This window comes from Palaemon carinicauda, chromosome 6 (assembly GCF_036898095.1).
Source record: "Palaemon carinicauda isolate YSFRI2023 chromosome 6, ASM3689809v2, whole genome shotgun sequence".
In the NCBI taxonomy this organism is placed as follows: Eukaryota; Metazoa; Arthropoda; class Malacostraca; order Decapoda; family Palaemonidae; genus Palaemon; species Palaemon carinicauda.
Window position 1 is genome coordinate 83,691,657 of NC_090730.1, and position 27,824 is coordinate 83,719,480.

At 44.1% G+C, this 27,824-nt stretch overlaps 1 protein-coding gene across 1 annotated transcript in view; it reads right to left on the minus strand.

The window, feature by feature from the left end:
* Nucleotides 1-27,824, minus strand: part of D2hgdh (D-2-hydroxyglutaric acid dehydrogenase) — a 268,744-nt gene that overhangs the window by 102,475 nt on the left and 138,445 nt on the right. The window contains exon 6 of the mRNA XM_068375280.1: nucleotides 6,581-6,809. Coding sequence (XP_068231381.1) covers nucleotides 6,581-6,809 — 229 coding nt within the window. The remainder of the gene's footprint in view (nucleotides 1-6,580; nucleotides 6,810-27,824) is intronic.

A 27,824-nucleotide genomic window follows, 5' to 3' on the forward strand; every position in this document is an offset into this window, starting at 1 on the left:
TACAATATCCTTTATTGGATACTCGCACCAGGAGTTAGAATTCTGGAGACCTTTGGTTTAATTCTCTGGGAGTATCACTGTAGCAAATGTCCCCTAGAAGGCTACCTATAGGAACCCTTCCATCAGGACGACATTGCCCTCTCACCCAAAAATAGATTTTTCACTTTGATCAAAATCCGTTTTTTAAAACATGAAACATAACTTGGCGGCAGCTGCAGAGGTTGGAGGCTTTTCGCGCCTCTAATGTGGCCACCCACACACGATACCTTAGGTTCAATTTGCCGCGGGATCCTCCTCCCTCTAACTTGGCCGTTAGTCGCGCTCGGTGTAGCCGAAGCCAGAGAGAGAGAGAGAGAGAGAGAGAGAGAGAGAGAGAGAGAGAGAGAGAGAGAGATAAATGTACTATATAAAAATTATGATAACTTATAACATGTAATACTATATTAACTATATATAGTAGATGTTTTGAATAAGTTAAGAAATAAAATAAACAATACTCTTTGTTATTGATTCATATATGCATCAGCTGATCTGACCACAGCACCCAAAATACTTTGTAAACCCGAAATTTAAAACACAAGTACATAAATGTTTAATCAAAGCACAATTAAATATTTAAATAATTGTAGTTTTCTAGCATGCAATAATGATTCTGAAATGAAATCTAATATTTTCAGCTATAATTCGAGTGAGAGAGAGAGAGAGAGAGAGAGAGAGAGAGAGAGAGAGAGAGAGAGAGAGAGAGAGAGAGAGAGAGAGAGAGAGAGAATCAGGTTAAATAGTAATTGAATGCACTGGTTTTTTTTTTGTTTTTATTTAAAGAAACAATTATAACCAAAGTATTTATGTTTTTAGTCTATAAAATAAGCTGCACTTCTGTTTACGAAAGTATATAAATAAAACAATTTGTTAGTATCAGGAATGATTATAACTACAAATTCGTCAATGAAATTATGTGAGCATACCGTCTACCACCATCTTGGCAAAATACGTAGACCTACACAATCCTAATGGGATATTTTTACTGTGAAGATAAAATTAATTTTTATATTCATCTTACTTAAAAACAAGACTACAGTATATGATTATACTGAACACATTATATGTTGTTAAATCAATCCTTCCAAACTACTGTACTACTGTATGTAAGTAGAAAAAAATTATACCATTATTAAAACGCAACAGCTCTTTATTTTTTATTTGGTTCGGTTGCTGTGGCTGTATGCGTTTATACAATGATTATACTGTAATGTTACTGACGATACTTTTATCATCTTTTATTTTTCAAGCCCATTGAAGTAGAAGATGAAATAAATATAATTCATCATCATCTCCTCCTACGCTTATTGACGCACAGGGCCTCGGTTAGATTTTGCCAGTCGTCTCTATCTTGAGCTTTTACTTCAATACTTCTCCATTCATCATCTACTCTGCGCTTCACAGTCCTCAACCATGTAGGCCTGGGTCTCCCAACTCTTCTAGTGCCCTGTGAAGCCCAGCTAAATGTTTGGTGAACTAATCTCTTTTTGGGAGTGCGAAGAGCATGCCCAAACCATCTCCATCTACCCTTCACCATGATATCCATATATGGCACTTGAGTAATCTCTTTTGCAGTTTCATTTCTAGTCCTGTCCTGCCATTTATCTCCCAATATCCTTCTGAGGGCTTTTTTCTCAAATCTACTAAATTTATTGGAGATTGTTTCATTGTCATACCATGACTCATGTCCATAGAGTAACACTGATCTTACTAAACTGATATATAATCTGCTTTTTATATGTAATATTAGGCCATTTGATTTCCATATTTTACTTAACGTAGTCATTGCTTGATTGGTTTTTTTCAATCTTTCACTAAACTCTAATTCTAAAGACCCTGTATTAGAGATCATAGTTCCTAAATACTTGAATTATTCTACCTCATTATTCCTTTCTCCTTCCAATGATATTTCATCTTCCACTGCATACTCTGTTCTCATCACCTGTCTTTTATTTATCATCAGCCAACCTTGTGTGATATTTCATGCATTCTGGTTAGCAAGCATTCCAAATCCTGTGGTGTTCTGCTAACAAGGACAGCATCATCTGCATACTCTAGGTTTGCTAAATTCGTGTGATATTTCATGCATTCTGGTTAGCAAGCATTCCAAATCCTGTGGTGTTCTGCTAACAAGGACAGCATCATCTGCATACTCTAGGTTTGCTAAATTCGTGTGATATTTCATGCATTCTGGTTAGCAAGCATTCCAAATCCTGTGGTGTTCTGTTAACAAGGACAGCATCATCAGCATACTCTAGGTTTGCTAAATTCCTATCACCAATCCAGTCCAATCCCTCTCCACCATCTACGATTATTCTACGCATTACAAAATCCATGAGGACGATAAAAAACATAGTTGTCAACACATTTCCGCTAACTCTGCTGTTCATTGGAAATTAATTTGATAAGGCTCCACTAACATTAATACAATTAATATAATTACTGTAGATAATAGCTCACTGCGCAAGAGACTATACAGCACATAGTTGCGTCATACTTCAAGAAAACGTGTAGGCTAAGAGTTGTCTGAATGAAAACACTGAGCACTTACAGTAAGTATAGTTAATCCGTACTGTAGTGATAATACTGTACATATTTTACAAGAATATACACTACATTATCAGTGAGTATTAGATTACAGAACAGTATTACGAGATAGGAACAACTTTTGTTATACAGAACAGTATTACGAGATAGGAACAACTTTTGTTATACAGAACAGTAAGGGGATGATGACGACTTGGTAAAGCTTTACTGTAGCACAATACTGTATTGTAACCTTACTGTGTTCAGTACGTAGTGTACATGTGTGCAAATGGTACACTACATAGGATTATAAACTGTTATCGAAACCAAATTAAAACAACATTAGGCAGCATTTACTGTGTTAATCATCAGCTCGGGCACCTGCTTGTGGCAAGGGGGCAGTGACTTTTTAGGTTAGGAGTTAGCCCACCCTAGAGCAGCATTTACTGTATTCACAAAAATCCATTTTCGCAGCTGTGTCTGTAACCTAACTACCGTGAATAATGAGGGACGACTGTTCTGTACTTGGAAATATGTATCCTTCAGATCCACCAAAACATGAAATTCTCTTTCTCTTATGGAACTCAGTATAGATCATACCATTTCATCCTTAACTTGATTGCTGTGCAAACTGAAGAGAGGTTGATGACTGATCTCCAACGACCAGTTGACTTCCCCACCAAGAATAGTCGACTGCAGAAGCCTGCAGATCCATCATGAACATTTCTGGGTGTAATTTTTTCCAATAACTTTTTCACCCCTGCAACAATGCAGTGGTTTTTGGTGATGTTAGAGTATAGTTATGAACACTATTGGTTTGCAAGTTAAGAGAGGACCAGCAGTCCAGAAAATTTACTAAGTACCCATCCTGAAGGACGCTTATTAACTACAACTCAGATTGGTGTCTCTACCAGGTTGCCCAAAGACAAAACAGACACCCTCCCTTAATAGCAGCAGTAGGAGAGGGACACTCGAAATATGTATCCTCCTCTACCTCCATTCTAAGAGCTGGTCAGGTTTGGGGCCTTGAAAGTATCGTATTTGCATAAGATAATTTTGAGTGGAAGAAGTTGCAGGTGGTCCTGAATGCAGTCTGAAGAGGATCGATACTACCTTCTTTCACATCGATCCCACAGGCATAGCTACACCAGATTTGTCACCAAACCCCCTCAAAGAGCCAGAGCCCTTGAAGGAGGCTGCGTGTTGAATCAGAGTGTCACGCAAAGAAGTTCTCCACTTCTCCACCATTCCCTGCAAGACTCCTCGGTAAGAGTGATGTGGACCCCGACCTGGAGCGTTTCAAAGCATCAGTGCTACCTTTAAAGCAATTTTTTTTTTCAATCTCAGGACACCAGAGAGCCCCTCCTTTGCAATATCAATACCCAGACCGCCCCTTCTTTTCAAAACCAAGATGGCCCAATGATTTGCTGCCTGGTGTGATAAAAATACAATTGGCTTCCTTCAGATAGTATGAGTCTACTTTGGTTATACAAATTGTCAGGAGGATAACCTCGTTGTCTTCACAAAGTACATTGCAGAGCTTGACCATTGATCAAACCATTAAAGACTGACTGAAGGGTGGAGATTGCAAAAGTTTACAATGCCCCAAACTCAGAAGCCGAAAAGGATGTGCCATCTGATCTGAGTCTTTCCAAGGGAAGACTTCTAACCATTGTGCATACTGAGAGTTAACCTGTCGAGGTGCTGATGCAGAAGACTTTTGCACATAGAACATTCTTTGCCTTGAAAGTGCAGGGGGGAAGGAACTTACTGGACCCACTGGAAATGAGAGAGTTCTCAGATCCACAGATCTGATTATCAACTCGATTCAGGACCAACTAAAAAGATCCAACCATGGTAGCTCTAGAGAAAACCTCAATCCTTCTGGGGCACCAAGAGCCAATCAATGACAAAGGTTCTACTTGAAGCTGGTGCCACAATTGCCACACCCAGTTTGTTACACGCAAAGACCTCCACAAAGGAACCATACAACTGGTTTCTTTAGTTCTGTCTGTTTGGTTCTGTCTGTACTGGGCACAGGGCCTCTACCTTAAGATCAAGAGAATCTTGAGTGCCTTCACCCCTCACAGGGATGAAGGCTTGACAGGCTACTCAAGAGATCTACTCACGCCTCTGAATATAAGCATTCTGTCAATGTAATCGGGGGGTGATGACAGATCAGAGGCAGAAGAGGTACAAAGTATCCTTGCCTCAGTTGATCTTGGTTGAAAGTATACTGTGGCCTCGTGCTCATGAGCCTCTGGCCGTGTCACCTCATTCAATAACCTATGGCTGTGCAACGACATCTTTGAAATGTACCATCTTCTCCATTCAGTAAACCAAAGAATAACTGAAAGAGAAGAGAGCAGCACTCCCCTGTCCGGGTTGTAGAGGTGGAAGAGAGCGCCAAAGCTCCTCCAACACCTGGTTAATGGAAAGAATGCATGGCCCCACAGGAGGCCATGCATTTACTGCTAGCCTGGTTACCAAGGTAGTAAAGAAAGCCTCATGAGCCTCATAGCCGTGGACCAGCCTAGCATATGGAAAGAGTGCAAGGCTCAGTGCAGGGCCATGCATTTCTGGTCAGCTTTGCTACAAGTGTTGTTAGGCCAGCCACTCATGACCCGGCCCCAGGGGTTATGGCATGGAGTCGGGAACCACCACCTCTTGTTAGAAGAAGGGTCAGAATCAAAGTGGACGAGGAGTTGAAAAAGTAGGAAGAGTTGTAAGAGGAGAAAGAACCAAATTGTATCTTATTACTAACTTCCCCTTAGTCTCTGCAAGCAGAGAAATCTGAGCAACCATCATATATCATGCTCCTCCAAGAAGAGAAACCCCGTAGGCTGTTATGACATGAACTACAACACTGGAAGTTACTTTCACAGGGAAAGCAGTAGGCACAATCTATGCACTGGTATCGATAACAAAGACACAGGGGCTCGGGTTACTAGTATGCGGATAATGGTAGCCAAAAGACCCGGTGTTACAGGCACAGTGGCAAAACATTGTGTTGGTGGGCATCAGAGTTTTTACTGGCAGCATACCTTTCTTATGCCCTTCACCGGCTTCAGAACGGGAACTTTCAGTGGAGTGAAAGCTTTCTTTGGCTCCAGACGTACTGCAGGAATCACCACAGGAATCACCGAGGGTTCACTAAGATCACCACTGGAATTTCTGGTATTGAAAAGACTAGTGGTGGAGTAGCCTTAGCTACCAGTTCCCTCAATAATGACATAGGGGGCCAACCTGCCAGACCCAAAAAACTAAACCTTCCTTAGGTAACTCATCTATGGCTGTCTGTATAGGATAAGCTTCCTGTACATGCTAGAATATGGTGATCACCCCACAACCCACCAATCCTGAAAAAAATCTCCCTGATGTAGATGCAAGTTCTGCCTACTCCTGAAACATACTCCCTGGGAACAAGCCAGGGATGTCTAGTCAAAAGCTTCAGTGATTTCTGAGGACAGCAAAGGCTATTCAGTATTCCTGCCATTGTTTTGGGCATTGGGCATTACCAATAGTGATGCAAAGAAGACAGCTTTCCTTTTCAAAAGAATATGACCACCCTTTAACTGAAGGCTACAATCTACCCTCTGTATATAGGGATAATTTCGAACAATAATGTCTCTGAAAATAAAGTGTGGTTTTCTCCCACTTCTGGCTATAAAGCAACTTAATCTACATCCTCACATTTACATCCGAATTCATTTCATTGGCTTCAATTTAAAATGTATGAGAAAATTATTAGAGAGCCTTAGGTAGGACACAACAGTATATCTGTAATCATTATAGCCAAAGACAAAAGTGATGAATATTTGCCAGGAGAGAGGCTGGGGCTACTCGCCTGTGCTCACCACCTGTTATTAACTACCTCATTAATGATTTTAACAGCCATTCCAGCTCCACTGAAGACATTTCCCATTTTAAAGGATGAAAGTTTTGTATATGCTTGGGAACAAATGCACAAGAAATAAATGATCTGTACAACTAACATTAAAAACTATACATTTACCTGATGTTTCAATTAACATATAAAATGGATGAGGATCAATTGGAGCTCTCAGTTTCAAATTAAGTTCTACACATTCCATGGAACTTCTATCAATAAATTCACACGAGCTAAGAATTTCACCAAGTTTAGCTTTTGCTTCTCTGAATGTATGAAGAACATCTTCAAAGGTCTGCAGACCTAGGAAAGCAAGATTTACTGCTTTAGGCCGAGGTGGGCAACTTATGGCAACCTGTGAATTAAAAAATACACAATTTAAATTAGTTTTTATTATCTTTAAAACATAAACCTACTACTTTACTCATATTACGGTAGAGTACCTTGGATTCTGCAATGTTAGTTGAGAATTACCATTAGCAGATAAAAGTATTACCAGGTAATTCTTCATTGCGGGTGAGGACACACTTTTACGTATGATATCAAAGCATCCTAACAACATAGATAATCTGAAGCTATTACAAAGGAAGGAAACAATTTTATATACTAGAGAAATAAATTTTTAGTGAATTGGGAGGATTATATTTGTGGAACCAACAATTTCCTTCATACAGTATTTTGCATGTTCAGTACAAAAACGTTGCCTTGGAATCAATCGTATTCTTTGCACACATTTTTTAGTCGTTCAGGAATGTCAAATAAGCACATTGCATCTTTGGCAATAGTGAAGACCTTAAAAATCTTGGAGAAATGCATATTGCCCAATTGGTATCACAGTTAAACAATATATAAAAGGATGTTACCAGAAAATATAGAGAAAACTTATTACTGTACAGAATAAATGCTACTATGACTTTTAACCTAATACGTTTGGGATAGGGTTTCTTTCTTATTTAAATGAAAAAAAATTACCCAAGATCATCCTTCGTTACCCCTATTTCATTGGCTTTGAAACTATCGAATCAATATTGTCTTTTCATAAACTGTATAAAAAACTAAGTAGTAAAGGGATTTTGACGTAAGAAAAATCTATTTCTGGGCGAGGGACCTGTGCCGCCCAGTGAATAAGCTCCTATTAGCACTTATTCTTAGGTAATTTACTGCTAAATATACCAGAGAAAAAATGTAAAGGAGTGCTAGGTTAACTAGCTCGCTCACCTATTGGTGTCGGTATGAAATTGGGCGTATAATCCAGAGGTCCCGCACTATTTAGATTCATCCACGACAAAGACCCCAATAGAGGAGAGCCGTTCAACCTCACTCGGCACCACGAACTCTGCATCCGCTCAGAACCCAACTCCTTAGCACCCAAAGTTTGGGGACTCCAAGGGAGAGGAGCTGGGAGGGTTCACTGGGCGGCACAGGTCCCTCGCCCAGAAATAGATTTTTCCTACGTCAAAATCCCTTTTCTGGGCTTGAACCTGTGCCGGCCAGTGAATATATACAAGAGAAATGTCACCAAACTTGCAAAATAAAGGAAAAAACATAAACATAAGGGAAATACAAGTTACTTTAATCAGAGATGAGTGCCAAAAACAGCTATAAGGGTATCTTAAAAAGAACATAAATCCACTTGGTAGAACAATTGACAAAAGAGGTAAGGTATAATAATGCCGTGAGTGATGATACAGTGATACCTCGGTAGTCGAACGACTCTATACTCGAACAATTCGGAGTTCGACCAAAATTTTCGAGAAATTTTTGCTGCGGTGCTCGACCAAAAATTCGGTACTCGACCAGCCGAACACGTGACGACCGCATGGGCTTTGTGATGATCGCGCCATCTCGGCCACTCTCGCTTGTTCGGGAAGCATCAGTTCTCTCGAGAGCGTCACTCAGACAACGCGCGATCAGCATTCGTTGTGATTTAGTGATTTTCAGTGCTTTTAATTGCTTTTTTAGCTTTCATAATGAGTCCCAAGAAAGTAATGAGTGTTAAGGGGAAGGAGAAGAGGAAAACAGTGCGAACAACGATCGAGTTGAAGAAGGAAATTATAGCGAAATATGAGAATGGTGTACGAGTGTCCGATTTAGCGGTAGAATACGGAATGGCGAAGTCGACCATTTCTACGTTTTTAAAGCATAAAGAAATGATTAAGAAGGCGAATGTTGCAACGGGAGTTACGGCGGTAACTAAGCAAAGGCCACAAGTGATTGAGGAGATGGAAAAGTTGCTTTTAATATTTATTAAAGAAAAACAGTTGGCCGGGGAAAGTGTTAGTGAAGCGTTCATTTGTGAAAAAGCGTTGCATATCTATGAAGAATTAGTGAAGAAAAGTCCGAGTACCAGTGAAAGTGATTCATTTACATTTAAAGCGAGCAGGGGTTGGTTTGAAAAGTTTCGTAATAGAACAGGTATTCATCGTGTTACTAGGCATGGGGAGGCAGCTAGTTCGGATCAAATTGCAGCCGATAAATACGTGGGGGAATTCGATCGGTACATAAATGAACAAAATTTGATCGCACAACAAGTCTTTAATTGTGATGAGACTGGGTTATTTTGGAAGAAAATGCCAGCCAATACGTACATTACCAAGGACGAGACGAAGATGCCAGGTCACAAGCCAATGAAAGATAGGCTAACATTGTTGCTGTGTGCAAATGCAAGTGGCGATTGCAAGATCAAACCCTTGTTAGTGTACCACTCGGACAACCCCCGGGTGTTCAAACGAAATAATATTTGTAAAAGTGCACTACCAGTTATGTGGCGCTCGAACACTAAATCTTGGGTCACAAGACAATTCTTTACTGAGTGGATAAACGAAGTGTTTGCCCCCCAGGTTAAGGCTTACCTCATTGAAAAGAGCTTGCCAATGAAATGTCTTCTGGTTATGGACAATGCTCCTGCACATCCTCCAGGTCTCGAGGATGACTTGAAAGAAGAATACAGCTTTATCAAAATCAAATTCTTGCCCCCCAATACTACTCCCATACTCCAGCCCATGGACCAACAGGTCATTTCAAACTTCAAAAAACTCTATACCAAGGCCCTTTTCAGAAAGTGTTTTGAAGTGACCAGTGACACGAAGTTGACCCTAAAGGAATTCTGGAAGGAACACTTCAGCATCCTCAACTCTGTTAACATGATTGACCAAGCTTGGCGAGGTGTGACCTATAGGACATTGAACTCTGCCTGGCGTAAGCTGTGGCCATCATGTGTCACAGAGAGGGAGTTTGAAGGTTTCCAACCAGAGGCGGGTCCAAGCACTGCTACCCCTGTAATTTCTGATGACACTGATGTCGTTGAGGAAATTGTTGTCATGGGCAGGAGTTTGGGGCTTGAGGTCGACAAGGATGATATTGATGAGCTTGTAGAAAGCCATTCTACCGAGTTGACTGTGGAGGAATTGTTGCACCTGCAACAACAACAGCAGCAGGATCTGATTGTGGAGCAGGAATCTTCAGAAGAGGATGAGGTAAGGGAGGATGTTCCAAGTTCTCTCATCAATGAAATTTGTTCCAAGTGGGCAGATGTGCAGGCTTTTGCTGAAAAATACCACCCAGAAATTGCAGTAGCAAACCGGGCAGTGCATATGTTTAATGATAGTGTCATGTATCATTTTCGAAGAATACTGCAGAGGAGGAAGAAACAATTAACAATAGACCAGTTTTTCACAAAAGAAAAGAAAGCTGCTACATCAAAGCCTGTTTCTCCTCCAAAGAAGAGACAAAGAAGAGAAGAAACCCCTGAAATAGATCTGCCCACCCTTTCATTGGAGAGAGAAACAACTCCTGAAGGAGAACTACCCCGCCACATCATGGAAGGGGACTCTCCTTCCAAGCAGTAACCTCCCCCTTCCATCCTCTCCACATCCATCCCTGTATGCCATCGAACCGCTGCTCAAAGGTATGTTCACTACAGTACAGAAAATGGTTTAAAATTGTTTTATTTTAGTACAGTAAATGGTTTAAAATTGTTTTATAGGATTTTCTGACCAATTTCATACACATTTAGATAATTATTGTTGTTTAGGTACACGTTTTATTAATATTTTGGGCCTGTTCGAGTGCTTGGGAACGGAATAGAATATATACCATTATTTCTTATGGGGAAAAAAAATTCGGTACTCGAACAAATCGGAGGTCGAACACGGATCTCGAACGGATTATGGTCGAGTACCGAGGTATCACTGTATATACAGATACTCAGGAGTCAAAAATTTACAAATATAGTAATAGTAATCAGGTGCGAAACCAACGAATACAAATAGGGTATAAATGAGGCAGGTAAGGGGGAGAGATAAAATGACAAGGAATTAACATGTGAGTTACCTGGGGGTAACTACGCTCCCTGCAGCTACTGTAGGAAATTTAAGGGCTTCCAAATGTTTAAGATAGTGTTTCTTGAACACTGACGGTGACTTCTACCCTGTATACCTAGAAAGATCCGTAAAATTCATGTGGTGAAAAAAGTTCACCGAAGTAGCAACCGCTCTGATATCATGAGCAAGAGGAAAAGAGTCAGGGCTAGCTTGTTTAATAAAATACAAAATTTGTTGCCTGATCCCTTTAATGGTAATGGTACCGCCTTGTTCTCTAAAGAATAGAGGCCCGGAAGAGTTAGAGGAGGTCCGGGATAAATAAGACTTAAGAGTAGTAACAGGGCACAGAGACGGATCTTGCGTGAGGGGAACAATTTTCCAGGAGGACCATCTGTTCTGAGGGTCTTCGTTCTTAGCTAAAAAGAATTTGTTAGGTGAAAGAAGGACCTCTCCCGAAGGAAGGAACTCAATATGACCCGGGTCTCTTGACAAAGCTGCCAGTTCAGAAATTCTTGCCCCGGAAGCCAAACTCACCAGGAAAAGTGTTTTCCTGAGAAGGGGAATGTAATCACAAGAACTGTTAATGGTATCAGAAGCCAATTTGAGTACATCATTAAGGAACCAGGTAACCGGGGTAGGACGAGTAACCGGTTTCAGTCTGGCACAGGCTTTCGGAATTGAAGCTAACAAAGAGTCGGTTAAGTCTATGTTAAAACCCACTAGGAAGATATTTTTCAAGGCAGAATTAATAGTGGTGATAGTATTGGCTGCCAGACCTGATTCTAATAAAGTTCTAAAGAAAGTGACTGTAAGGTTCAAGTTCATACAGTGTACGTCTGAGTCTATCAAAAATTTAGCCAACTTTTTAACCGCAGAATCATATTGGCGGATGGTGGAATCCCGTTTATCTGATTCTAGGAACAGGGTGTTTTGAGGATCGATATTGGCACCATGCATGGCCGCAAACTTCATGAAGTCCATAAAGTTAGGGCGCTCTGAATGTTTGAGAAAGCGTACACAACGCGTGTTTGTACTATCTGAGACAGAACCGGATTGGGTATCGGGTGAGGATGTAGTCTCAACTCTCGCAGGAGAGGGTACCAATTGCTCTTGGGCCAGTTGGGTGCGACCAAGGCTACTCGTCCCTTGAAGGATCTCAGTTTATCTAGGACTTTCAGTAAAAGATTCACCGGGGGAAAGAGATAAATCCTTTCCCAGATGTCCCAATTCTGTGACATGGCGTCTGTGGCGTAGGCCTGAGGGTCTAGATTGGGAGCCACATATACTCTCAATTTGTGGTTGGACTCCGTGGCGAAGAGGTCCACTTGGAGACCCGGAACCCGAGAGAGAATCCACCGGAATGATTTTAGATCGAGTGACCATTCCGATTCTAGAGGGGAGGTCCGGGACAAGGCGTCTGCAACTACGTTCCGGACTCCCGCCAGGTGGACAGCTGAAAGATGCCAACGGTTCGAGGCTGCTAGGGAGAATATGGCTACTAGAACATGGTTCAGAGGCCCTGATTTTGATCCGCCTCTGTTGAGGCAGCGGACCACCACTTCGCTGTCGAGAACCAGACGAAGGTGTTGTCTCTTGGATGGAGCGAGACGTTTCAGGGTTAGAAGAACTGCCATGGCCTCCAGCACATTGATGTGAAATTGGCGGAATAAGGGAGACCAAAGACCTTGAACTTTCCTTAGCTGAGAATAGCCTCCCCAACCTGATAGGGATGCGTCCATGTGAATGATTAACTTCGGAGGCGGAAATCGAAGGGGAACTGACTTTGACAGATTGTTGGCCCTTGTCCAAGGTAGAAGTCTTTCCCGGAGAATGGGAGGAAGGCGGACTTTCCTGTCCCGGAGCTTCCGGTTCGCCCTCGAACGCCAGACACGATTGATATCTTTCAATCTTGCTTTCAGAAGTAGATCCGTCACTGAAGCAAATTGAAGGGACCCTAGGATCCTCTCTTGGAGTCGTCTGGAACTTACTTTGTCTTTGAGAAAGCGTTTGGTGTTCATTGCAATCTCTAACCTCTTGGGTTTGGGAAGACACAGAGTGTGAGATATAAGATCCCATTGCAGGCCGAGCCATTGGAACTTTGATTTCGGAAGAAGACGGGACTTCTTGAAGTTGATCTGGAAGCCTAGAGATTGAAGGTATTGGATGACTCTGTGAGTGGCTTTTAGGCAATTTTGGGAGGTGTCTGACCAAATGAGCCAGTCGTCCAGATAGGCTACTACTTGAATCCCTTGATTTCTGAGTTCCTGAACAGCAACTTCTGCTAACTTTGTGAAGATCCTTGGGGCGATGTTGAGCCCGAAAGGCATCACCTTGAAGGAGTAATTTTTGTTTCCTAGGCGGAAGCCTAGATACGGACGGAAGTGTCTCGCTATCGGGACGTGACAATAGGCGTCTGTAAGATCGATAGAGGTGGTGACGGCCCCACGGGGGAGTAAGGTCCGCACCTGCGAGACGGTAAGCATTCGAAACTTGTCGCATTGAATGGACAAGTTGAGAAGGGATAGGTCTAGAATCACTCTTCTCTTGTCCGAATCCTTCTTCGGGACACTGAACAGCCGACCCTGAAACTTCAGGTGTTTCGTTTCTTGTATGGCGTTCTTTTGTAACAGGTCCTGGACAAATTCGACTAGGTCCGGAGTGGAATGTTGATGAAATCTGTTCGGTGGAGGTCCTTGAATCCAACTCCACCCCAGTCCCTTGGAGATGATACTGAAAGCCCAGGGACTGAACCTCCATTTGTTGCGGAAGGCATAAAGCCTCCCCCCTACCCGCTGCACCTCAGTATTGGCTTGAGGAGTTGCCTCCACGTCCGCCTCGGAAGTTCTTTCCCTTGCGAAAGAATCTACCTCTACCTCTGTTCTGGTATGAACCACGGTGGTAGCCTCTACCTCTGTTATAACCCTGGGAAGAGCCTTGAGCCTCATAAGATTGGTTAAAGGCTGGAGAGGTGGTGGAGGCACCGGGAAGCTGGCTCTTAGGGAGCAGAACGGTGACGTAAAGTAATCGTCCGAGGAAGGAGCCTGAGAGGTGGAAGGCTGTGCAGGAACAGCAGGAGATGGAGGAAGAGGCTGCCGGAAAACGGACGAGCTACTCTGCTGTTGCCGGAACTGAGTGGAGGTATACGGGCGGAGCTTCTTCCTACCCCAGGCTTGGTAACTTGCGGGATCATATTTCCGCTTAGGAGTCAAACCCCAACGGGCTTTAAGGCTCTGATTAACTCTAGTAGCCTCTGTCAAGACTTCCTCCACAAGATCCTCAGGGAAAAGATTTGGACCCCAACAAGAGGACCGGATAAGTTTATTCGGCTCGTGCCTAATAGTCGCCTCAGCCAGGACGTGTTTGCGGCACCTACGTTTAGCAAGAGCAAAGTCATATAAGTCAAAATATAACGACTGCAAAGTAGCCTTATTGAGAGACTTAAAGATACTCTCAGTATCATAAGTTAAGGCTATCGACTCCGTAGAAGTGGCCAAGTTTAAAGTTCGACCAACACGTAGGCGGGAATCATACTCCTGTTTAATAAGGGATTCCGGGAGACGGGGAAGCCGTTCACTAAACATTACTGACGCACAGTCCGCTGTTAGCTTGCCAGAAGTAAAGGTGGTATGGACATTGTCCCAACACTCATTACCTGAAGGAAGAAGGGGGGAGATCGGATCTACCTCTCTGATGGGAGGCAAGGGCTTCTCCTCCATAGCGTATTGAAAAGCAAGCTCTGCAATCTTAGTGACGCATGGAGTCACGGTATTTTTGTCCATAAGGAACATTGTGAAAGAACTTTTATGAGGCGTCAACATGGTATTGGTGCAACCTATATCATTCAGAAACCTAGCCCAAACAGATTGGGCTTGTTCCTTTGGGAAAATGACGGTCTCTTTGGGGACCTTATCCAGCCGAACCAGAGCTTCCTCGGTAAGCCTGGCATAACCATGAAATGGAAATGCGAGACCAGGAGGAAAGAATTCAAAATCCTCTAGTGGACGAGTACCAAGACCTTCCAACGTTAACATCCCGTCTGAGAATGGGGAATGAAGAGCCATGCGCCAAGGGTTATTCTTGGTAAACGGCGGAAGCTTAGAGGCATCCGGGATGAGAGAGCTTTGAACTCGCTCCGGAGCACCATGCTCTAATGCCCCAAGTCTCTGACCAATGTTAGAGAACATCGTGTCCATCTTGGCCTGCTTTTCCGACACAATCTTAGATTGCATCTCCGACACAATGCGAAGCATGGCTGATTCGGAAAGGCCCGGGTTAGGAGCAGAAGTGGCGAATTGTACTCCCGGGTCGTGAGACTTAGAGGAGGAGCCGGAAGCCTTAGATGACGGGTTTGTATTTGATTTGGAACTATGGGAAGCCTTGTGGGGCTTACGAGCTTTTGGCAAAGTTCTATATATAGACTTATCTTTGGGGGGAACCGGGTGTGATCGGTGAGACGAATCGCGGTCCCCAGAAAAACCATGGAAAGAAGAGAGATCAGATGAAGAAGAAAGAGCGGGGCTGAGGATAGGAATCTCAGCGCCGGTAACACCTGCCTCACTTACCACCCTACCTGCATCCGGATCATCCAGCAACATAGGTTCCACATCCAAGTTCAAGGAGGCAACATTGTCTTCCAGATCTCCGGGGGCATCCAACGGATCTTTTTCCTGGTCGATGAATCCCGAAATAGTGGCATCAATGTCGGCAATGATGGGTGCCGCAACATGCCTAGCCACAGCGGCTGAAGACTTGGCATTAGGGTAGATCATAGCACAGTAGTCTTCAGAAAGGACGTAAGGCTGTTTCGATTTCATTTTTCGGGCAAATCCCCCAACCCACACTTTCAGTGTGGCCCGAGCCGCAGTCTTCTGCTCCGGGGATGCCTGAAATAATAGTGGGAATTACAGAAAGGAAGATTCCCGGAGGTCCTTCAAGACCATAGAAATCTTACTAAATAGTGTATGTATACCAAATAAAGGTAAAATAATTAGAAAGACAACATAACCAACGGGACTCACCGAATCAGATCCAAGGGTGGTGATGAGGTCAAAACAGACCATACAATTATCAGGGTGCCAGACTACGATGTCTTCCAGCTGAACTCCGCAGAGGGCGAGAGACCTACACACAGTATGGCCACAAGGCTGGTGAAGAACAGCCGCACAGGCCGTCGTCTGACAATGCACCATCTATAAAAAGAATAGTATATGAGAAACTGTAATTCTCTTAAGTAGGGGCGGGTCCGGAGGACCCGGGACTAAACATAAGTCTAACTTAAGACTAGAGCTTAACTGTAATACTCTTAAGTAGGGGCGGGTCCGGAGGACCCGGGCCTAAACATAAGTCTAACTTAAGACTAGAGTATAACTATCCATTCCGGTTGAGCCGGGATCATAAAGAAGGATGCAACAAAGAATTAACACACATGGTGTCTGATTTCCCGGAGCGAGGTTAAGCCCCGGACCGGGAAATAAAAGTACATCCATAAACTAATACATATAGGAACTCCGGGATAGTGATCTGTCATATATAATCATAGTAACTGTTATAAATTAAGAGGGGGGCGGAACCGTAGATAAGAACCACCAACAGAACCCGGAGGGTTTCGTATAACATAATAAAAGTGTGATAGGTGAATATAAAATAGGGTGCACCGGGATCCTACTCTGTTGACCGGTGGCCAACCAGTCTAGACAGAGACGAAACCGCCGGGACACCCGGAGGGAGGACAAAGTCCATAAACACTGAACTACCCCCTCTGAAAGAAGGGAAGGCAACGGTCCCCTAGGGGAGGGGGGAGAGAAGCCTAGCCACTAACCTAGCGAGAGGGGGAGCTTGGGGGAGGATCACGTGATACGGAGCAGCAGGGCTACCAACTGACGATCCCCAAACACTACCAAAACAGATCATACGGAGTAATAAGCACAAATATTCATTATAAAAGTAATAGCGTTGAAAAATATATAAATATACACATAAAAAATTAGGGCAAGGCATGCGAAATAATGAATAAATCCCGAAGGACAACATCCTGATGGCTTAAATAATAAAAATTGCCGCCCAGTAACGAAGGTCGGCAAGCCATCTACGATACGTAATCTGATATCGGCCCTAAATATGAACCACAAGGGTTCTAAACGCTAAAAAATAAATATCCACAATAAAACATATAAAAATTTAAACTAATAATAAAAATAATACACTTAGTAACACCGCGAGTGAAACTAAAAGCTCTCAAAACAGGAGTACCAACCGTAAGCGGAATCGAGCAAGACCGAGATGATCGAAGAGAATAAACTCCTATAATTTAAATATTAAATGATCTAGATTGCTCAAAACACAGCAAAACATAGCTTGGTACTTAACTTAGACGGTGTCTCCTGGGAAACCGATGTAGAAGCCATAATCCACGAAAAATAAGGCAAAAACACGAGAGCACAAACAAGCGGGTTACCACACAGGCGTGCTAAAAAGGAGTTGAGTTCTGAGCGGATGTAGAGTTGGTGGTGCCGAGTGAGGTTGAACGGCTCTCCTCTATTGGGGTCTTTGTCGTGGATGAATCTAAATAGTGCGGGACCTCTGGATTATACGCCCAATTTCATACCGACACCAATAGGTGAGCGAGCTAGTTAACCTAGCACTCCTTTGCATTTTTTCTCTGGTATATTTAGCAGTAAATTACCTAAGAATAAGTGCTAATAGGAGCTTATTCACTGGCCGGCACAGGTTCAAGCCCAGAAGTGTAGTTTACAAGATTCTGTGTATGGATTGTGATCTATTTTATTCAGGGCCCACTAACAAGAAATTAAATGTTAGAATATAGAAAATATTTGGCTTGAGTTAGTTTAAATAATGATGTTCTTTCTATAAGCTGAGGTAAAAAAAAAAATACATAAAACGAATTTCTCTATCATAATAACATTGTTCCTTCTTAGAAAACATATTATTACAGATATTAGATAAAAATAATACCAATAAATCTTAGTATCTTTATGTCTAATCCTATTCTAAGCAAGATATTTAAAGGAAAATCTGAAAATTATCTATAATTCTGATTAATTTACCTGGCCTTTCTGGGTTACTTTAACATAGGACTCAACTTTACAAGACCTAAAAATCCCATTTGGAGAAAGAACATCGCCACTATGCTAGGAACAGCAGGGGAATGGAATAAGAGGAGTCTATAGATCAAGCATTTGGAAGAAGGGTGTCCTAGAGATATGAAATAATAAGAAGAGCTAAAAATTAAATATATAGAATAGGAAGTAGCACTTTAGGAGGAGCAACTGTTATGAAGGGAGGAGAATGCATAAAGGCAGCTACATTGGGGGCAGGAGGAAGAGGTAAATGTAGATGAGAAGGAAGTAGAAGAGAACCACAAGATGGGTCAGTTGGCTGATAAACATACACAGAAGGTCCAACAACCACATGAAGTCGTTGTTGATGGTACCCTGTATGACAGAGAAGACTTAACATTTCATGCTAACCAAAATAGCAGCATATGCACTTCAACCAGTCAGGACTGAGCAATAAAACAGCAGGTGAGGATAAGTGTTGATAAGGTGGAGGGAGAAGGGGTCAGTAGTACAAAGGTAATGTTAGGAGAGGCAACTACGTCGTATATGGTATCCTTCTGGAAGGTTGCAGGTGGCTACAGCTGAAATGTCCGCAGACGAAACTTTTTCCTTAACTGAAAGGGCCAAAATGGGCAACAGTTTTTCATGCAGGAACTCAACTGGGAATACGTAAATACAGTACATAATTTAATGACACACATTCAACAGATTCAATAAATTAAGAAAAAATCCACCAAACTTATCAATCTAAATAGCCCAGCATGAGTTCAATAACAAAGTGTATACACAGAGAAATCCAGATAAATGGTCAATGTGCCAACGTAAACATGAAAGTACAAACAGTCCAATAATATCATTAGAGCAGAATTGCACCAGGGTAGGAGGTGAAAACTCTCTAAGCCCAACATGAAAGAGGAAATGACAAACTACACTTACGAAGATATTAGAAAAACAAGAACAAAAATAAAATTGAGATTCAGTGCGCAATCACAGTATGGGGATGCATTGGGTCATGTGAGCACATTAAGAGAAAAGTAGAATTAAAAAAAATAAAAGTTATTATTTAAATATTTAATGGCAGCCATTAGGCTTCAATCATGAAAGCCACCAGGTTCCCAACCTTTAACAATAAGAATTTTCTACCATGCTCTCTCCCATCTCCACCACCCCTTTTCTATGACTTTAGATGGCAAGTCTTCCTAGACTTCTTAATCTTAGAAGTGAACACAGGCGGAAGCCGAAGAGGATGACTAGGAAGAGGAGTTGGAGAAGGAACAATATTCATGTTTCTTCCTCTTTCAAACCCTCCTATCAGGCTCCAAAGAGGAGTTGAAGTCTGAGAAACCAGGATCACAACTCTTAACAAAAGGAAGAAACCGCAAGGGTTGCTCTAAGGCAACCGTAACACTGGGGAACACTGTCACAGGGAAGGCTAGTCACTAGTCACACTTACAAGGGGAGGGGGGGGATATGGAAGAATCAGACCGAAGGCACAATGGTCAAGGTGAGGCATAGGGGAAGGGGGGCAAGGGGTGACCAGTTCAAGGGGGATGCCCAGGGAACACCACCCACAGCACAAGGGGAACACAGCCCCCAGCACCAGGACACCAAAGGAGGGAGGACCATTGTAGACATCGCTGGGAACACAGACAATGGGGACACACAGATAATGCCCTTCACCACTGTAGTCACCATGGAGATACTAGCATTGTGGAGCCTACCTGAAAGACCTAAGGATGCCAAAACCCTTCTTGGTACACACTTTGCGTCAGCAATAGCATAAATCGAGAAGAGCCTCCAACCTCAGATGGGGTGGAGCAAACACAAGAAGAACTCCACACGCCACCGGAACCTGAAAGCCCACTAATGTATGCCTGAGGGCTTCTTGCTCAGTGAAGCATAGTCTAAAGAATGAGCGAGGGGAATACAGGCAGAAGCGACAATAACTGATGTACTCAACAAGCAGAAGGAAAAAGCAAAGCTCTCTACCTTCACCTCAAAGCATACTTCTGATACTGCAAGAGAAGTAACAACCTACACTCAGCAATCGGGAATGATCGTGAACAATCAAGACCCCAGCAAGAGCACAAAAAGTGTGTAGATCTAAGGCCAGTTTAACCCAAAAAAAAAATAAGATGTGAAGTCCATCATCTCATGATCAAGTGTATTGCTTCACAAAAGCAATCTACAGACAGCATTCACTTCCTAAAATAAAAAAATTAAAAGTTCCTTTAAAGGTGCATCAGTATGTCTGACTCACTGCAGTCGAAAACATAAGTGAAGAGACTTTGATAGGTAAGGGGGTGAGGTTCCACACTCTTGCTCCAACATGCCGCTTAACTGCTTATTAAACTATTCAACAGCTGTTCAGCTTTGGAATGAAAATATACTCCCTACCTAAAGGACACTGGTTTGTATTTGCAAAGGAACAAATTCCTAACATGCAAACATATTCCAAAGAAACAGTCTGCAGACAAAACATCAGCAGTAAAATGACAAATTTGAAAGTAATTTGGATTATATTTTTCTTAATGATACAAACCTGTAGGTATAGGGATTATCTTTCGACAAAGCTGGAAGACTAGCTATTAGACTTTTAAGCGAGGTGGCAACTACCAAACCTACTAGTTGTAGGGGGGGGGGGTTAGTGAGGGGTAGTAGGGGTTGCCAGCTACCCTATTCACTCACACACCAGTGTGTCTAAACCAATTTTGATTGCAGGCAGGACTTTCTAGAGGGACAGGTAATGGCGGGACAATTTGTATAAATAGCTACAGGTTTGAATCGTTAGGAAAAATACAAATTGGTTTCAAATTTGTCATCTGTTCTGACACTCAATACAAACCTTACGCATTTATAGGGATGACTCATATATTAGGAGGATGGAAGTAAGGACCAACTGACTTGGCCTTTTAACCCAGGGTCTTCCTCGTACAGGCTTGGCACATAAGTGAGGAGAACCTTGATACTTTGCTACAACTTCGTGCAACGCATGGATAGCGGCCTGGGCAACCTGTGTGCTTCTGATGCTACCAATGCGACTGACTAGGTAAGATTTCTACAAGATAAATAGGAATCTTTAGCATCAACCATAGATGTTACCCAATACCCACCTCTTGGGGAGTATGGGGAAATATCAAGTATTATTTCTATACCAGGTTGCACAAGGGAAATGGAGATTACCTGCAGATAGGTGAACAAAGCATGCAGAGGACCCATGGGTGCTGTTCCCCAAGAGAGGGGAAGATGAAAGAAAGAGCCAGTCATTCTTACAAATTCATCCCACATTAATCCCGGGTAACCTATGCCCTTAACCATCTGCTACTTGTCCATCAAGGAGCCTGAGACATTTCAAAACACTTGTTGCACAGCCACCACAGGAGCAATGGAGAACGTCACCATGTTCCTGTGGGTTACGTCTTGCAGGTAGGTAGCAGTGAAAGTCATTTGACACTTCCACACACTCCCTTGCAGTACCTGCATTACAGAGTAGTTTCTCTTGAATGCTAGGGATGTGCTAACATCATGAGCTCTAAGTTGATGAGCAGGAGGAGGGTAGGGATTCAATGCCTGGTCTACAACCCTACAAATCTAAGCCGAGATGGTGTTCTTCATGACACTCTTCTTGACCTTCCCTGTGCTGATGAAGAGTGCTGACACTCGTGGGCAAGCAACTGCTGTGTGTTTAAGGTAATATCTCAAACTCCTCACTGGACAAAGTAACAGTTGATCTGGGTCATCGTTTACAGAACGAAGACTCCCAATTTGGAAAGGCCCGAATCTAGGTTCAGCTACTCCCAGATTTTGAGTCTTAGCAATAAACTCAGGGACAAAGCTGAGAGTTACCTCCCCCATCCCCTTAAAAGGGCAATGTAGTAGGATAGACAAGGAAGTTTGCTAACTCTCTTGGCCAAAGCCAAAGCGAGCAGGAACACCCTCTTCAAAGTGAGGTGGCATACTGATGCCTGGCGTAATGGTTTGTAAGGAGTACCGTTCAGAGATTGAAGGACACAAATCACGTTCCAAGGAGGAGGTCTAACTTCTGACAGGAGGTAAGAAATCTCTTAACTTTGTATGAGGAGAAACAATTCCAACGAAGAGGAAATATCAACTCCTTTCAGTCTAAAGGCGAGCCTCAAGGCCGAGCAGTAGCCTTTCACCGCCAAGACTGAGAGGAGCTTTACCTCCCAAAGGTACACAAGCAACTCGGCTAGTACCGGAATAGTGACATCAAGGGGAGATATACCTCTCCCACGACACTAACCACAGAAGACAGTTCACTTAGCCTGGTAGACTGATGTCGAGCATCTTCGCAGGTATCCAAACATCCTTCTTACATCTTTTTGCGAAAAGCCTCTCTGAGAGAGATGCTGAATAGTCTCCAAGACAAAGTGAAGCTATTGCTTGTAGAAGATGTTCGTGTGTGGCTGTTTGAGTAGATTGTATCGTGGAGGGAGTTCTTTGGGATCTCCGTCAGGAGCTGCAGAAGGTCCGGAAACCATTCTGCGTGGTACCATAGCGGAGCTATGAGTGTCATGGATAGATTGTTGGATACTCTGGTCTTGTTGAGCACCCTTCTCCTGAGACAGAACGGGGGAAAGGCGTACATGTTGATGTTGTCCCACCGTTGTTGGGATGTATCTTACCAGAGAGCCTGAAGGTCCAAGACTGAAGAACAATACAGCGGGATGTCACGAACAGATCTACAGCCAGGAAATGCCACAAAGTCATCACTTTGTTGGCTATCAGATGATTCAAAGACCACTCGGTCCCCACTATATAAGTCGTTCTGCTCACATTGTCCGCAAGCACATTTCTCTTGCCCGGAATGAAGCAGGCTGATAGCGACACTAAGTTGTCTTCTGTCCATCTTCACGTCTCTACTGCTAGGTGGCATAGGGGCTGCGTAAAGGTATGGCCTTGCTTGTTTACATAAGCCATTACTGTGGTGTTGTCGATCATCAGCACAACAGAGTGACCTGCCAGGAACTGTTGGAGGGCTAGGAAGGCTGCCCTCATCTCTAAGAGATTTATATGCTGGTACCTTTCGGACTCTAGCCAAAGCCCTGAGGCCACGTGGTGCAGCATGTGGGCCACCCACCCTTCTTTCGATGCACCCAAATAGCGCATCAATTCCGGGGGGCAGGGGGGACGAAGAGACTTTTTCCTTCACAGAGATTCTCGTTGCCCACCCACCATTGACGGTCCATCAGTTGCTCTGGTTCTATGGAGACCAATGTATCCAGGGACTCTGTGTGCTGATTCCACCTGGATTTCAGCTGCCACTGAAGAGATTGTATTCTGGGGCAGCTGTTGGGAACTAGACAGGCCAGGGATGACAAGTGACCTAGGAGACAAAACGACTGCTGGGCAGGAAGATCTTCTTGTCTGAGGAAGGGGCTTACTACCTTGCTTAGCATGTGTACTCTGTCGTCTGATGGAAAAACTTTCTGGAGTTCGGCGTCTACGATCATACTGAGGTATACCAGTCTTTCAGAGGGGAGCAAAGATGATTTTTTCAGTTTTATCACGATCTCCAGATTGCGACATAACTCGAGTGGTCTGTCTCGGTGTTGAAGAAGGATTGCCTTCGAGTCTGCTAGGATCAGCCAATCGTCGAAGTATCATACAAGATGGATGCCAATTCTGTGAGCCCAATATGAAACTAGGGCAAACACTCTCATAAATACCTGGGGTTCTGTGGAAAGACAGAAGCACAGCACCTTGAATTAGTATTTCCTGTTTTCGTGTATAATCCAGAGATACTTCTTTGAAGACAGATGGACTGGGCACTGGAAGTATGGGTTTTTGAGATCTAGCATGCACATGAAGGGGTGTGGTCTTACCGTTTGTCTGACTGTGTCTGCCGTCTCTATTCTGAACACAGATTGAAGAACAAACTCGTTAAGAAACGAGATATCGATGAATGGTCTCCAGCCTCTAGATGCTTTTTTCACAAGAAAGAATTGACTGAAGAAGCCTGCAGAGCCATCAAGGACCTCTTGGAGAGTGCCTTTCTTGAACATGGTCTGAACTTCGGCCCGGGGGGCCAGGCATTTAGTGGATCCCTTCGCATAGGAGCTAGATGGAACTGGATCCCGATTCAGTGGAGGGACAGATTGAGTGAACATGAAACGATACCCTGAATGAATCCGGAGACTGTCCAAGGTTCAGCCCTGTGCAGCAGCCATCTCTACCAGTGGTGTTGCAGACATCCCCCCACCGGTGGGCAGGTGAGAGAATGAGCTCTGCAGCCCACCCTACTACTCTTGCCTCCTCTGGAGAACTTTGAGCCCTTTTGGTCTTCAGCAGGAGAGGGTTGTCTAGACACCTTCTTTGACGACCTTACTATCCTACTGGTTGAGGCTTTAGATGTCTGTGGCTGTTTCCTAGGTGCTGTTGACGCCTTGCAGTAGGGCATGGATGTTAAGGCTCTATGGAGAAGGGAGTCCTAGTTAGACTTCCTCCACCGTTCAACTGCCCTCTCGACCTCTTCCAGATTGAACAAAGAAGAGCCATCTAGGGTATAGTTCCTGAGCCTGGGGGACCTACCTATGAATCCTCTCGATTATTGCCTCCTATCGCCTGAGAATAGCGTTCACTAACAGGTTAACAACCTGATGAGTGAGGAATTCTATGGAGTGGGTGCCAGATGAAAGGAAAGTTTCCATGGACTTCCTTGTAGAATCCTTGGGCCAATCCTCGCTTCTAACAAGGTAGTCCACTGATCTCAACCACAGATCCAGCCACAAGATAAGTCTGCATGGTGTACTTTTCAACCTTTTCCATGTTTAGGAATTTAGATGCCAAAAAGGAGGCTGAGAGTCCAGAAAGCCTTTGGAATGAGACTTCCCTTGAGAGAGACTCTACGGAGGAGTCCAGGGGCAAAGCCAGAAAGGGCTCGAACTAGGCCTCATAATACCTCCTCTGCTGGAACAAATGGTAGTGGAAGGAGTTTAGATGATGAGCCTGCTACAAGCAAACTAGAGGAGCCGGCAATCTGAGGAATGCCTGCTTTCTGGCAACCGTCAGCCCCTTTGACCAGGGCCTGGTAGCACTGGCCTTAGGAGGTCTCTGGGTGCCATAGATATGGTCTAGAACCATGTCCTTGCCCTCCTGAGTAGCCTTCTCCAGGTCAGCCAACCCACTGATGGTCCTCATGCAGGCTAGGACTTGTCAGAAGGCGTAATCGGACTCTCTCTGTTTTGCTTCCAAGTTGAACTTAGGGCTAGCGGCCCTAGGAAGATATTCAGTCTTCCATATACAAATCATCATCTACCTCTGAGCTCTCATACATAGGAGCCCAGGGTGGATCAAGGTCATCAACGGAGGGAATATCACTTTCCGACATTCCTGCTGTAGGGGGAAACCCGCGAGCCCTCTCTTGGAGAAGAGCTGTCCTTGCCTTAGCATTCCTTGTCACTTTCTGCGAGGTGGCAGGAATTCCTCTAGCAGAGAAGGTCTGGGGATTTTTGTCATCCCATAGAGGTCTGAGTCTCTCTTGCAGAAGGCTCCTCATCTTCTTCCCGTGGTCTGGAAACTGGACTAAGCTCCGGCCGGATAACCTTGATAGGAGATGGCTGAAACCTTGGCACCACAGAAATCTTTTGAGGAGAGTCTAAGCCTCAGGTTGTATGATGGGGGACGAGATCAGCCTGAGGAGGAGTAGGATTCTTCAATCCTCTTTTCTGCTTCGTTATCAGGACTGGAGTGACCAGAAGCTGCAAGAAGTCCTATTGGATGTTAGAGGACATTCTCATGGCTCCACAAGGTATTTTAAAGGGTGAGACGGTCATGGGAGGGTCCAGGGCTCGAGAAGAGACAGGTCTCCTCCTATGGTTGGATGGAGAAGAGGAACCAAAATGGAAACCAATTTCTCCAACGGAATCCCCTGGGTTGACGCAACTTCTGTCTGACCACCTTGACCTGGGTGTCAAACAATGTTTGTGGTTTCCCCACAGTAGACAGGTCTGGCGTGTCCTTGTGAAGGCCTATAGACGGAGAACGCCTCCTTGGGGATCGCTTCCTCGGCACCTGAAAATTGGGAGAAAAGGGCTTACCTGGTGCAAGCCGGACAGGCATCTGAAAGTCCTCCTGAACTCTCTTGGGTGGTTGATCGAGTGTAATGGGTATCACCGCAAACTTGTTGGGAGGTTCCCTGAATCCCTCTAGGAAAGGGATTGGACGACCACCTCTTGTTGGCAAGTCAGGGCGACATGCAGGCTGCTCTGAACATTCGTTAATGTTCTGTGAAGCATGTTCCGGAGCTGTCAAGGTGGTGAAGCCATCGCTCGCGGAATCAAAGTGATTGCGCGCAAAAGAGCAGGAATCACATGCGGAAGATGGAGAGGAGCGCGTTGGCAAAGAGCGATCACATCTCAGAGACCTGCAGGAAGGTCAAGAAGGAGTTCGATGAGCTGACAAGTGACAATTACGAACTGACGAATGGTGAGCAGGCGAGCGGTGCATTGGTGGGTGGCGCATTACTAAGTGGTGAGTGAAGAGTGGCGTGTTGGTGAGCGATGTGTTGGCGAGCAATGCATTGGCGAACGATGAGTTGGTGAGAGATGCATTGGCAAGCGATGTGTTGGCGAGCAACGAGCTGAAGATTGGCGAGCAACGTGCTGAAGATCGGCGAGCAGGTGAATAGAGAGATGGAGATCGGCGAGCTAGCGAGCGGCGAGATGAAGTATGGAGCGGTGGCTAGCGGAGAGATGAGGCGTGGTGCAGCGGCTAGCTGGGGAATCTCAAGGAGGCGAAGGGTGAGCTGGCGATTGGCGAGCTACGGAATGGTGAGGTGGCGAACGGCGCTGGGGTGTAACGATCACGAGATGACGAGTGATTACATTCTGGAGATGAGTGTGCTGCAGTAGAGCGTCCAAGGTCTGGTGAATAAAGAGCAGGCGAGTGATGAACACTAGCTGGCGAAAGGCGGTCAGGAAAATGACAATCATGAGCTGGCGAGTGACAATCTTGAGATGACGAGCGACGATCAAGAGCAGGAGACTGGCGAGATCTTCTTAGAGTTTTCTTGCCAATCTACAAGAGCTCAAATAAAGAGCACGGCAGGGCAGACTGAAGAACACTATCCCACATGAGTACAATTGATCCAATCCCAGAACACCACTGGGGATGTAATTGTGTAAGGTTACCGTGGTTGTGTGCACGGCCTTACTCTGTTCTTGTGAGCATGGACCAGACACCATCACTGAGTAGTACCAGTGTCTCTTTACAGAATACCAAAGTACCACAAGGAGAGTAGACCAACACAAACCTCTTCTGCCCATGGAAGAAAGGTGAAGGCAAAAATTCAAGTTCTGCAATCACCTGGCTGACAACACTTGTGCAGTCCCATATGAGTCTCCTTTGGTACGTCAACAGCAAAGGACACACCGATGATCTCGCAATCCAGACCGCCAATCCTCCAGGGATTGGCTACCAGGTGAGAACCGTCTCTTGGTCTCGCAGTGAAGTGAGATCACTCAAAGCCCCATGGGACTTGTTGCGATTGCCCTTCCTCATGGACTTATTCAACTACTTTTCCTTTTTCTTCAGCATAAGTGCCAGAGTTGGAAGGAGAAGGGTAAGACTTCTTTACAGCCTCTGCAAGTAGAGGAGTCAAGGTTACAGTGACCTTTAATGACAAGGCTCCCACCAAAGAATCTACATGAGCCTCTTTAACAGGAACGAAAACAATTAGGGTCACTTCCACCAGGGGCACACAAAACTCAACCACAAGAAACGATACAGGTTTCACAAGGAGAAATCATTGAATCAAGGTCACAGCGCAGGGGTTACATAACATGAATATACACTAAGGTCACTGGTACAGGGGTCACTAGCACAGGGAAAACCATCACAAGAAGTACAGAGGGTGACTTGGCTGTAGGCAAAAGCCTCTTCGACTTACGTACTAATGGTGCTCCTGCACTTATTATCATCATTATTATTATTACTAACCAAGTTACAACC